This window comes from Hyaena hyaena, unplaced genomic scaffold, assembly GCF_003009895.1.
Source record: "Hyaena hyaena isolate Hyena2069 unplaced genomic scaffold, ASM300989v1 scaffold_506, whole genome shotgun sequence".
Classification (NCBI taxonomy): Eukaryota; Metazoa; Chordata; class Mammalia; order Carnivora; family Hyaenidae; genus Hyaena; species Hyaena hyaena.
Window position 1 is genome coordinate 1,321,403 of NW_024081138.1, and position 13,330 is coordinate 1,334,732.

A 13,330-nucleotide genomic window follows, 5' to 3' on the forward strand; every position below is an offset into this window, starting at 1 on the left:
AACTATTGGGACCTAATCAAGATTAAAAGCTCCTGCACAGCAAAGGAAACAATCAATAAAACTAACAGGCAACTCACAGAATGGGAAAAGATAGTTGCAAATGACATGTGAGATAAAGGGCTAGTATCCAAAATCTATAAGTAACTCACCAAACTCCACACCCGAAAAACAAATAATCCAGTGAAGAAATGGGCAGAAGATATGAACAGACACTTCTCCAAAGAGGACATCCAGATGGCCAACAGACACATGAAACGATGCTCAGCGTCCCTCCTCATCAGGGAAATACAAATCAAAACCACACTGAGATACCACCTCACGCCGGTCAGAGTGGCTAAAATGAACAAGTCAAGAGAGGCGAGGATGTGGAGAAATGGGCACCCTCCTACATTGTTGGTGGGAATGTAAATTGGCGCAGCCCCTCTGGAAAACAGTGTGGAGGTTCCTCAAAAAATTAACAATAGAACTCCCCTATGACCCAGCCATAGCACTGCTGGGAATTTACCCAAGGGATACAGGAGTGCTGATGCATAGGGGCACGTGTACCCCAACGTTCATAGCAGCACTCTCAACAATAGCAAAAACATGGAAAGAGCCTAAGTGTCCATCAACGGATGAATGGATCAAGAAGATGTGGTTTATCTATACCATGGAATACTACATGGCAATGAGAAACAATGAAATCTGGCCATGTATAACAACATGGATGGACCTTGAGGGTGTTATGCTGAGTGAAATAAGTCAGGCAGAGAAGGAAAAATATCATATGTTTGCATGTATAGGAGGATTAGGAGGAACTTAACTGAGGACCATGGGGGAGAAGAAGGGGGAAATGGTGGGGGAAAGGGAGGGAGGCAAACCATGAGAGACTCTTGAATGCTGAGAACAAACTGAGGACTGATGGATGGGGGGGGGGGAGGGGGGAGATGGGCATGGAGGAGGGCACTTGTGGGGATGAGCACTGGGTGTTATATGGAAACCAACTTGACAATAAACTATTAAAAAAGAAAAAAGAAAAAAATAAAACTGGAACAATACAGAGAAAAAAAATAAAACTGTTGTGACTATATCCCAAAGGTTTGGGGCCATTGTATTTTCACTTTATTTTATTTTATTTTATTTTTTTTTACAAATAGTTTATTGTCAAATTAGTTTCCACATGTATTTTCACTTTAATTTGTCTCTATTTTTTGTATTTCCTCTTTGACTTCTTGGTTGAACCATTTATTGTTTGGTAGTATGTAATTGTGTTCTTTTTAAGTTTTTTTTCTTGTAATGGACTTCTATTTTCATACAACTGTGGTCAGAAAAAATGTTTGATATATGATTTCAGTCTTAAATTTATTGAGACATGTTTTGTGGCCTAACATGTGATCTGTCCTGGAGAATGTTCCATGTGCACTTGAAAACAATATGTACTATGCTACTTGGAGATATAATGTTCTGGACATATCTATTAGATCTAGTCTAATGTGTTGTTCAAAGTTACTGTTTCCTTGTTGATATTCTGTCTGGATAACCTATCCATTGATGTAAGTGGGGTATTAGAGTCCCCTACTGTTATTGAATTATATCAATTTCTCCTTTTATGTTTGTTGCTTTATTTATTTAGGTACTCTATCTTGGGTGTATAGATATTTACAATTGCTTTAACCTCCTTGGGTTAATATTATTAGAGACCCTCTGTGTTTCCTGATTCAGGATGTCTGTTTCCTTTCCCAGATTAAGGAAGTTTTCAGCTATTATTTCTTCCAATAAGTTTTCTCCTCCCCTTACTCTTCTCTGGGATCCCTATGATGTAAATGGTATTATGCTTGACATTGTCAGTTGGTTCCCTTAACCAATCCTCATTTTTTATTATTCTTTTAATTTATTTTTTATTTTTCTGCTTGATTGCTTTCCATTACCCTGTCTTCCAGATCACTAATCCATTCTTCTGTATCTTGTAATCTGCTGTTGATTCTCTGTAGTGTATTTCTTTTTATTTAAGTTATTGAATTTTTCATGTCTGACTGGTTCATTTTTGTATTTTCTATCTCTTTGTTGAAGTGTTCATTGAGTTCATCCACTCAAGTCCAGTATCTTTATGACCATTGGTTTGAATCCTTTATTAAGCATGTTGCTTATCTCCATTTCATTTAGCTCTTTTGCTATGGCTATGTCTTATTCTTTCATTTGGGACATATTCCTCTGTCCCTTCATGTTGTCCTTCATGTTGTTCATAGAAACTCTCTGTGTTTCTATGCATTGGAGAGGTCAACCACATCTCCTTCTCTTGAAAATGGTGGCCTTTGTAAATGAGGTCCTGTGGTGCCCTGTAACACATTGTCCTCTCATCACCAGAACCATTTGATACAGAGCTATTTCATATGTGACTTGTGTGCTTCCTATTGTTGTGGCAGAGACGTGTTTGCCTTCAGGGCAGTGAGCTGCAATGACCTGTGGTGGATGCACAGGGCAGGGTTTGGTCCCTGTGCTATTGAGGGGCCTGTCTGAGACTGCCATGGGCTTGTATGTAGGCAAAGTCAGTATGTCACCCTGATACCCAAACCACACAAAGACACTATAAAACCGAACCAAAACAAAACAAAGCTCCCAAACCACAGGCCAATCTCTCTGATGAACATAGATACAAAAATTCTCAACAATATATTAGCAAACAGAATTCAACAGTACAGTTAAAATCATTCCCCATGATCAAGTGGGATTTATTCCAGGGATACAAAGGTAGTTAAATATTTGAATTCAATGTGATACATCATATTACAAGAGAAAGGATAAAAGCCATACGAACATCTCAATAGGTGAAGAAAAGCATTTGACAAGCTACAACAGTCATTTATGTTAAAAACTCTCAACAAAGTATGTTTACGGGGAACATATCTCAACATAGTAAAGCCAATATATGAAAAATCCACAGCACATATCATCCACAATAGTAAAAAGCTGAGAGTTTCACCTAAGATCAGGAACAAAACAAAAATATACACTCTAACCACGTCTACTCAACATAGTACCAGAAGTCCTAGCCACAGCAATCAGATGAGAAAAAGAAATAAAAGGCATCCAAACTGGTAAAGAAGTAAAATGGTCACCATTTGCATATATATGTAATACATATTATACACACACACACACACACACACACACACACACACATATATAGGAAACCCTAAAGACTCAACCAAAGAACTATTAGAACTGATAAATGAATTCAGCAAAATTGCAGAATACAAAATTAACATAAAGAAATCTATTGCATTTATATACATTAATTATGAAGTAGCAGAAAGAGAAATTGAAAAACAATTCCATTTACAATTGCACCAAAAAGAGTAAACATTTAGGAATAAACTTAACCAAAGAGGTTAAGACCTATACTCTGAAAACTATAAAACATTGACAAAAGAAACTGAATATGACACAAAGAAGGGGAAAGATATTCCATGTCTGTGGGTTGGAAGAACAAGTATTGTTAAGATGCCAATATTACCCAAAGCAATATACAAATTCAATGCAATCTCTATCAAAATACCAACAGCATTTTTTTACAGAACTTGAACAAATAACACTAAAATTTGTATGTAACCACAAAAAGCTGCAAATTATCAAAGCAATGTTGAGAAAGAACAAAACAGCAGGTATCAACAATACCAGATTTCATGATATACTACAAAATTATAGTAATAAAAATAATATGGTACTGACACACAAATAGACAAACAGATCAATAGAACAGAATAGAGATACTAGACATAAACCCATGATTATATATATGGTTCAGCTGATCTATGACAAAGGAGGCAAGAATAAACAACGGAGAAAAGGCAGTATCTTTAATAAATGGTGCTGGGAAAACTGGACCACCACACGCAAAAGAATGAAACTGGACCACTTTCTTACACCATGCACAAAAACTAACTGAAATGGATTAAAGACCTAAATATGAGTCCTGAAACCATAAAACTTCTTGAAGAAAACAGGGTAGGACTAAGTTCTCTCTCTCTTTCCCTCTGTCTCAGTAGGAATCTCTTTGACATCAGTCTTAGCAACTTTTTCTAGATATGTCTCCTCAGGCAAGGGGAATAAAGGCAAAAAAAAGTAAACAACTGGGATTAAACCAAAATAAAAAGCTTTTGTACAATGAATGAAACCAGTCACAAAATGAAAAGGCAACCTCTAAATGGGAGAAGATACTTGCAAATGATTTTTAAATAAAGAGTTTTTATTAAAAATACATAAAGAACTTATACAACTCAACATCAAAAAATTTCCAAATTTAAAAATGGGCAGAAGATTTGAGTAGACATTTTTCCAAAGAAGATATATAGATGGCCCACAGACACATGAAAAGATGCTCAAAATTACTATTCATTAGGGAAATGCAAATCAAAACCACAATGAGGGGCACCTGGGTGGCTCAGTCAGTTGAGCATCCAACTTCGCTCAGATAATGATCTCAAGGTTCATGGGTTCGAGCCCCACATAGGGCTCTGTGCTGACAGCTTGGAGCCTCAAGCCTGCTTTGGCTGTCTCCCTCTCTCTGCCCCTCCCTCGCTTGCACTCTGTCTGTCTCTCTCTCAAAAATAAAATAAACATTTTAAAAAACCCACAATGAGATAACACCTCAGAATGGCTAGAATCAAAAAGATAAAAAATAGCAAGTGTTGGTGAGGATATGGGAAAAAAGGAACCCTCTTGCACTGATGGTGGGAATGTAAATTTCCATAGCCACTGTGGAAAACAGTAAGAAGGTCCCTCAAAAACTTAAATATAGAAAACTCATATGATCCAGTAATTCCACATCTGAGTAATACCCAAGGAAAATACAAACTAATTTGAAAAGATATATATATCCTATGTTTATTGAAGCATATTCACAATAGTTAAGATATGGAAGCAAATGAAGAAGAATGCAATGGAATATTACTCAGCCTATAAAAATAATTTGTGAGACCATGCCATTTGCGACAATGTGGGTGGCCCTAGATGATATTATACCGAGTGTAATAAATCAGACAAAGAAATTAAAATACCAATGATTTCATTTATATGTAGACTCTAAAAGGCAAAACAAATGAATAAAGAAACAAATTACAAACAAAACCAAGGTTCTTAACTCCAGAACACAAACTAGTGGTTGCCAAAGAGGCAGCGGTTGGGTGGACGAGTGAAATAGATAAAGGGGATTATGAGGTACAAACTTCTGGTTATAAAATAAATAAGTCTAGGAGATGAAAAGTACAGCATAGGAAATATGGTCCCAATAATATTGTAATAACATTGTAAGGTGACAGATAGTGGCTAACATTTATTGTGGTGAGGATTGAGTAATATAGAATTGTTGAATCAATATGTTGTACCCCTGAAACTAGTATGTTAATTATACTTTTTAAAAAAAGTAAACTGGTCTAAGGTTAGAATTTTGTTTCCTTTCTGTTAAAGTGACAAAATTTGCTTGGATTATTGATATACTCTTTTTTTTTTTTTTTAATGTTTTATTTATTTCTAGGAGAGAAAGAGAGAGACAGCGTGAGCAGGGGAGGGTCAGAGAGAGAGGGAGTCACAGACTGAAACAGGCTCCAGGCTCCGAGCTGGCAGTCAGCACAGAGCCCGACGAGGGGCTCGAACCCACGAACCGTGAGATCATGACCCGAGCGAAAGTCGGACGCCCAACCGACTACGCCACCCAGGCGCCCCTATTGATATACTCTTGATAAGAGATAATAAATGGTGTGTGTATAGTTTTTATTACCCAGATTAAATAATCTGCCTAGAAGACAAAGATTCTATCTTATCAAAATAATTTTCTGTATTTCATGTGGTCTTTATCAAGTCTTTTATTACTTAAAAGAACTGAGTCTTCTCTACTAGAAGAGCTAAGACTTTTTTAGAACTATTTAACCTTCTGTATTTGTATATTTAACCCTCACTATTTAACTTTGTAAAGTCTTTGTCACTATGGTTAAGTGGATAACTATTTATTATTTCACAGAGACCTATGATCCTCTTTGACCAAGTGTTTTTAAATTTTTTGATATTTTTGAGAAACTTTCCAAAAATCAAATTCTAAAGTAAGCCTTTTTGACCTTGAGCCAACTTTGGGATATTTTAAGAGAGTCCTGGAACATGTCAAAAGATTTGTTCCCTCTCCTTATTGAAAGAGAGACATTAAAGTAATGAAGTGTATTTGATAGGTTAAATTACATGGGGAGCATTGTGAAATAAGAAGTAATATCAAGCCTTCTTTATATTATATCTGTATAGGTATATATTATAAATGTTTTAGAAATTGCACAAAATTCCTAGAAATTGATATATGCTACTATAATTTTAACAGTCATAATTCCAGGTATTATTTTAAAATGTTGTATGTTACAGAAATAACCAAACTTCCTTGTGAATTCCATTATGATGAACTTTCATCAGATCTTTAAACATGAGCAATTTTGAAGACTTTTATCATTCACAGAGAGAGTTATTATTTACTCTGATGTTTTTGTAGGAGTGAGACTCATGTAAAGGACTTTATCAAGTGCTCCTGACCATTGACACTTCTGTAAAACTAGAAGTGAATATACATCTCAAGGCTGAAAAAGGCTCCACCACCTGACATCTGTTCCTGTACAAATGTTGGAGATTTCCAAATCAAACTGACTAGGAAAAAAATAGACCACATTGTGAAAGACTGCTTACATCCAAGATGCCACACCAAAGCTTCATACTTTAAATAAACACAAAACCCTTCCTCCCTCTCTTTCTTTCCTATGCTCTGGCATTGGCCTGGAAAGATAACACCATCGTCCATATCTCGCAGGCCCTTGCTAAGTAGGGGAAGTGGGTAATCGTTCAGGCTGCAAGATTTGCCCTCAAAATCCATGATGCTAAAGACCCTGTGGTCCTCCCTCCAACCAATTTTTCTTCTATTCTCAATTGACCACCCCCGCTGCCACCACTTAGGAGTCCACTTACAAAGTCCAACTTTTATGGCCATATCTTGTTTTAACCTTTCTCCAGTTATAACTGTACTTTGCTCAGTTAAACACAAATATCTATGCAAATCATAGTACATTTACACTCTTATGATTATGTAAACCAGATCTGCTCCAATGACAAAAAGATGTCTTGCTAGCAGCACCCATCTTTGCAAGGCCAACGTTGTTCTTGACCATATGATGGCCTTTTATTAATTTTTAGCTGACAAGAGGTGTCTATCCTGTGGCCAACACCTACCTTATCCTGTTGAACCTGGATAACATTTCTGGGAAGTTGAAACTCAGATGCAAAAAACCACTGAACAAGCCACTTGGCTTTAGAAAGTGACTCCTTCAACCTAGTCTTTCTTTGACTTATTTGATTTTGATTGGTTTGGGCCTTGGAGATCATGGCTCTAAAGTGCACACCAGATATTGGGGGTTAGTCTGCTTATAATGATCACAGTATGTCTCCCTGGTGCGCTGTATTCCTTCAAAAGCTTGAAATGCATGTTCATAGCTGCTAAACAAGCAAATCATCTCTCTAAGACTGTAATACAGAAAAAGAATGAAGAAAATGACCAATTTAAGAACCTGAAGCTGTGACCTATAAATACCACAGAGATTCAATAAAAAGCATCATGACCTGTGAATACCACACAGAGGATGAACAAAAATTGTGGGAGCTTCAGAGCAGTGGATGGGAGAGGTATTAATGCCTTAAATTTTGATCACATCTCTCAGTTAAGATGAGAGTTTGATCAAAATGGGGGAATTGTTAAAGAGAGAGAGAGAAAGAGAGAGAGAGAGAGACAACAGGTCCAAAATAGAGTCACTTGTGCTAAGCGCACATCACCAAACCAAGACTTAATTCCTAGGTTAATTAAAATTTCAGTCTCTCCCAGGAGCAGAATCTTAAACTAATCAACCTGGAAATATCTGATTAGCACTAGTGAGACCCCTGCTATTCCTTACAAAAAGGCGACCTTGCCACATACAGTGTCCTCTTTGCTGGTAACTTCCTTGTTTTGGCTCCTTCTGCCCATAAAAGTCTCTCATTTTGTACAGCTCTTCAAAGATCCTTTCTATCTGCTAGATGGGACGCTGTCCATGAATTGTTGAATAAAGCTAGTTAGATCTTTAAAATTTACTCAGTTGAATTTGTTTTCTTAATACTACTCAACTCAACCATAAACAATGTTAACAAATGTGAATGGCCATAGTTTGAGATCCCTGCGGTTGACCATTATACCCTTCACATATACCCACCAGAGTGATAATAACTTGAATAATTGATTTAAAGCCATATTACTTCAAGCATTTTGGTTGCCCTCTCCATCTTACCTTCACAAAGTTGACTGTTGAATAGTAAACCCATGGAATACAATTTGGGTCATTTGGTCCTGGACCAGACCTTTTAGGGACATTCCATCTGTAAGTTTTTATTTCTCCTGAAACAAATAAGAAGAAATAGAAAGAATTTACTAGTGTTACTTCTGTTCCAGGTGTTTTATCTAAAGAAATAACAAACAGATCTTTATATTTTGGTTAATATTTATTACTGGGGAGAATTACTCATTCATTAGAAATGCTAAAATTAAACTCACATCTTGATTTTCTCAATTCTCAAAATGGCGTATTTTTCATTTCAGACTGTAGCTTTCTTTCTAACTTGCCCTTTCTATTGTCAACTGATATTCATTCAACGTAAAGACTTATTTTGTTCCTTGCTGTTTTTTCTCCTCAAATTCCATATCTCCCTCGCAAGAGCTATGCTTGAGCACACTTGAGTTACTGTGGGACTCAGCCTTGATTTCTGATTGAATCACTGGTGAGCTTTGTAAACTCTTAATGCTGAGATCTCATTGCAAACCAATGAAATTAGAATATCTAGGGCCCCAGACAAGGGCATCAGTATTTTTTTTAAGATTCTCAGGTGATTCTAATGTACAGACAAGCAAGACCTATTTAGAATCAGAGGGAATCAGAGAAACTTAGTTCCGAGTCTCAACCCTATCACTTCCTATTTATCTAATCTTTGACAAGCCACTTGACTTCATTGACCTTTAGTCTCCTTATTTGTAAAGTGGGTTTGTCATCCACTTTTCAGACTGTTGTGAAGATTAAATAAAATTAAATACCTAGGTTACTGCCTCACATTGAAGGCAGTAAATCAATGTTTATTTGCATGTATAGTAATAACAAATGTATCGCAGAGACTATATCTGTGCATCTCCTGTGGCTGACCCAAAGCCTTGCAGAGGAGTCATAAATAAACTCACATAAATTACAAGATAGTCACATTGTAAAACTCTCAAATAAAAGCCACCTTTAAATAATTATCTCCCTTTGAACTATCTAGGCCCCATCCCCACCCCATCAGCACATGCAACCTACAACCTGTAGCTGAATGCAAGCCACAAGGTTAAACAAATATTATTCTTACATGAAACTGCTCCATATTTGCAAATGCACCAGTACGTTAGCAATGTAACTTTAGGTCTAGTTTCCATTACCTTTCATTATAGCCCCTCTGCCTTGTTAATTGTAAGATAAATAGCTGATGTTTAGCTTCTTTTTTTTTTTTAATATTTTTTTTTATTTATTTCTAGGAGAGAGAGAGAGAGACAGCGTGAGCAGGGGAGGGTCAGAGAGAGAGGGAGATACAGACTCTGAAATAGGCTCCAGGCTCTGAGCTGGCAGTCAGCAGAGAGCCCGACGTGGGGCTCGAACCCACGAACCGCGAGATCATGACCTAAGCAAAAGTCGGATGCTTAACCGACTAAGCCACCCAGGCGCCCCTCTGATGTTTTGCTTCTTAATGCAAAGGGCTAAGGGGTGGTGTTATTAAAGTTGGAATGATCCATTGTTCGCCCAAGTGGGGAGCACAGCTCTAAACAAAAAGAAGATGCTCTGTGCATGTTGTTGAGTGGCATCATGAAGAAGGAGAAGGAGAAGAAATTTGAGAGGGTCTGCTTACTTTTCTTAAGGCATTAGTTTGCTTTCCTTATCTCAGACATGTCCATAATAACCATTCTTCCCCAGTTTGCCTGGATTTCATGCACAAAATTAATTTCTTGCTCCTACCCCCAAACTCTGGACTCTCCCAAGCCTTTCAGGCTCGTCAAAGACCTTTATAGGGATTCTCCCCTCAGAGTTTCAGTGAGAAAAATGCTTCTCTGCCATGTTCTAATCATTCTTCTCTCTACCCCCATGAACCCATTAAGGGTGCTTAGAAGTCTAGTCGGCACAGGACAGCTGTGTCGCTTGCTAGTCCTCATCATCAGGGCATGGCAGCCTGTGAGGGCTCACCCAGTGGGCCCAATAACCCTATCAGACAGCCTACCCAGGATTGGCACTTTTCTTCCTCCCTCCTCAGTTGCCTTTAACTATCAAAAATGAGTAACTATAAAAAATGAGTGCTTTTTGGATCCATTTAAAACCATGTCCTTTTGGGGAGCCTGGGTGGCTCAGTTGGTGTTTGACTTTGGCTCAGGTCACGAGCTCACAATTCTTGGGTTCGAACTCTGCATCAAGCTGTGTGCTGACAGCTCAGCTTGGGATAATCACTGTCTCCTCTCTCTCTCTCTGGCCTTCCCCGACTCGTGCTTTCTCCCTCTCAAAATAAATAAACTTAAAATAAATAAATAAATAAATAAGTAAGTAAATAAAATAAAACCATTTCCCTCTTCATAAAAAGCAAGACATCCATTACAAAAAATGAAGAAAGTACAAAAAATGTGAGAAATCGAAGAGCATCACCCTGACTATTATTTAAAATACTACCCCAAAGGTACAACCATTAATAACATTTTGGCTTATTTCCTTTTTAACCTTTTTCTATACTTGTATTTTACTTAACATGATACCACAGGTTTTTCTCATGTCATTAAAACCTTCTTAAACATCATTTAATGTCTATATAATAGTTCATTGTTGGCGTATTCCAAAATTTAAGTATCTCCCTATAGAGAGACATTTAGAACATGCATGAGAGACTTCTTGAAGAAGTAAAACACAGGCTTCTGAATTGGGGGGTGGGGGAGTAGAGTGGGGTGCAGAGAGGCAGGAGAGTTTGGGATTGTGCCCAGTGAAGATTTCCTTCCTCCAATCCCATCCTTGTAAAAATATCTTGCTAACTTTTTCTAGTGATTAGAAACATTAGAGTGTTTTCTTTACTTCCCTCTATACATTTAAAAATTTTTAAAGGTTTATGGGACTTTTATTGTAATTACTATAGTATTTAGTATTATACATAAATATACAAAAGTAAAGTGGCGTATAATTCCCCTGTAATTATACCTATGATTGCTCTCAATTTCATAACTGAAGGTCACAGAGGCTCTTAACATTTACTACAACTACATTCCAATTGTGTAAATATATGGTTCTTTCAATTATGAGATCTTTTCTACTTTCATCGTATATTTTAAAACTCAGCTGGGATTCTATCTCTTTTATAAAGATTTTCCTAATTACCTCCTTTCTTTATTTTCTCTCAATCAATCAATCGATCGATCGATCTTCATGGATTTTCCTTCTCTGAAACTTTTATAAGCACTCCCAGATACATTCTTGAAACTCTTCACCATTTAGAATTTCATTATATGTAATCTGCATTACTACTGAAATAATTCATCTTGTTTGTCTTCTTCTTTTTTTTTTTTTTTTTGCAAACTCATTTTAAGCATCTCAAGAGAAATATATGGTTAAGAGTGTAGGTTCTGAAGTCCAACAAATTGAAGTTCTGTCATTACTAATGTATGACCTGGTCAAACTCATTACCCCTCTGTGCTTTAGTCATCTATTAAATGAACATAACAATACCATATTTCCTCAATTATAGAATGTGTATTTTTCACATTTTTGCATAACTAAAATCAAGATGCATCTTTCAATCTGTGGCATGTTAAGGTTTAATTGGCAGTGGGTTTTTTTTCTTTTTTTTGTAACAGATAAAATAATGATGGGTATTATAACCAATGGTATCAGAGTCTATGGCATATGTTAGTGTCTACCTTGCTAGAAAATGAGATTTTTAGTTTTTTATAAAAATATGAGGCATAGCACCTGGCGAAAGATTATTATGTCTTACTACACTTTTAAGTCCCAAATGGAGCCTCAGAAACACCATAACCACTTGGTCATTAGATGAATGATGATCTCATATTGGGAGTGACTAGGTGATGGCTGGAACATATTGACATTAAGATGAACTTTCCAAGAAAGACCCTTCAAAGATCAGAAAAGATCAGAAGAGAGTTGAGTCCAGTGTCCTTATCAGCATGGAACAGATGTCTGGTGGAACTTACCTGGCTTTGTCATGGGCACTTGGAGTTGCTTCCCTCTATCCGTGTTTTCAATACCATGGGCTGAGATGGAGTAGGGCCGTCTAGCTTTGTTCTTAAATATGATCAGGATGGAGTCACCCACCTCAGCATGAACCATTGGGCCTAAAGGCAAAACACAGGCCTGTGTGCATTATCATTGCACTTTTCAACATTGATGTAATATAAATGTAGGCAGTATTTGGCAAAATAAAATAAAAAGTTACCATCTTCATTAATGCACTTCCTTTGGAGGGCAACATATGTAATATTAAATACTCATGTAGTATTTGGCAATTGGACCAACCTGGGTTCAAATTCTGCTTCCTTCACTTATTAGAGAGGTCTTGGGTAAGTCAAATAACCTGCCTGACTCAACTTCCTCACCTATGAAATGGGTTTAATAACACCTATCATAAGGATTAAATAAGATAATGTATGTAAAGTGCTTATTTCAGTGCACTGAAACACAGTAAGTACTCAATAAATGCTTACATTCTTACTACTGCTGAGAAATAAACTCCAGGAAAAGCCATATCCATATGCTATGCTGACTTTCAGTTGTGTGTAACCTTTGGTAAGTCTAAAACTTCTCATATTCTGATAAATGGATTTATTCATAATCATCATAAGGATCCAATGAAATATTGTGTATAAAAGGGATGTAAAAGATAAGAACAAAATGAAAATACCTATGTGCTGATTTATGACCAGTAGAGTGATTTTGCTAATGCACGTCCAGTGCTGTGTCCCAGTGTTTTGTGCCTTCAGGAGATGTGTGCTCCTCATCAATCACGCGTACACAATTCTTTGAAAAGCAACCCCCCTGTGTGCCGCTGGAAATTGGCCCACACCCTGCTGGAAAGGCCTGTACCAGCATGACCATGGGATGCCTCTTGCCCACGCCGGGTGCCCCTCACCTCTCAGTGCCTCAAAAGTGGCACAAATGCAGCTTGCTCAGTGCACGCGCCACTCTGACAGAGCACCAGAAACACAGGGGTCTTCATGTGGCAACGCTTCGAGAAGGAT

General features: G+C 37.2%; 1 protein-coding gene across 1 annotated transcript in view; it reads right to left on the reverse strand.

Annotated features, from left to right (window-relative positions):
* The window catches only part of HEPHL1 (hephaestin like 1), an 84,583-nt gene that overhangs the window by 17,373 nt on the left and 53,880 nt on the right, over positions 1-13,330 (reverse strand). The window contains exons 14-15 of the mRNA XM_039255008.1: positions 12,287-12,427; positions 8,319-8,425 (exon numbers count right to left, since the gene is read on the reverse strand). Of these exons, the coding sequence (XP_039110939.1) occupies positions 8,319-8,425; positions 12,287-12,427 (248 nt within the window). The remainder of the gene's footprint in view (positions 1-8,318; positions 8,426-12,286; positions 12,428-13,330) is intronic.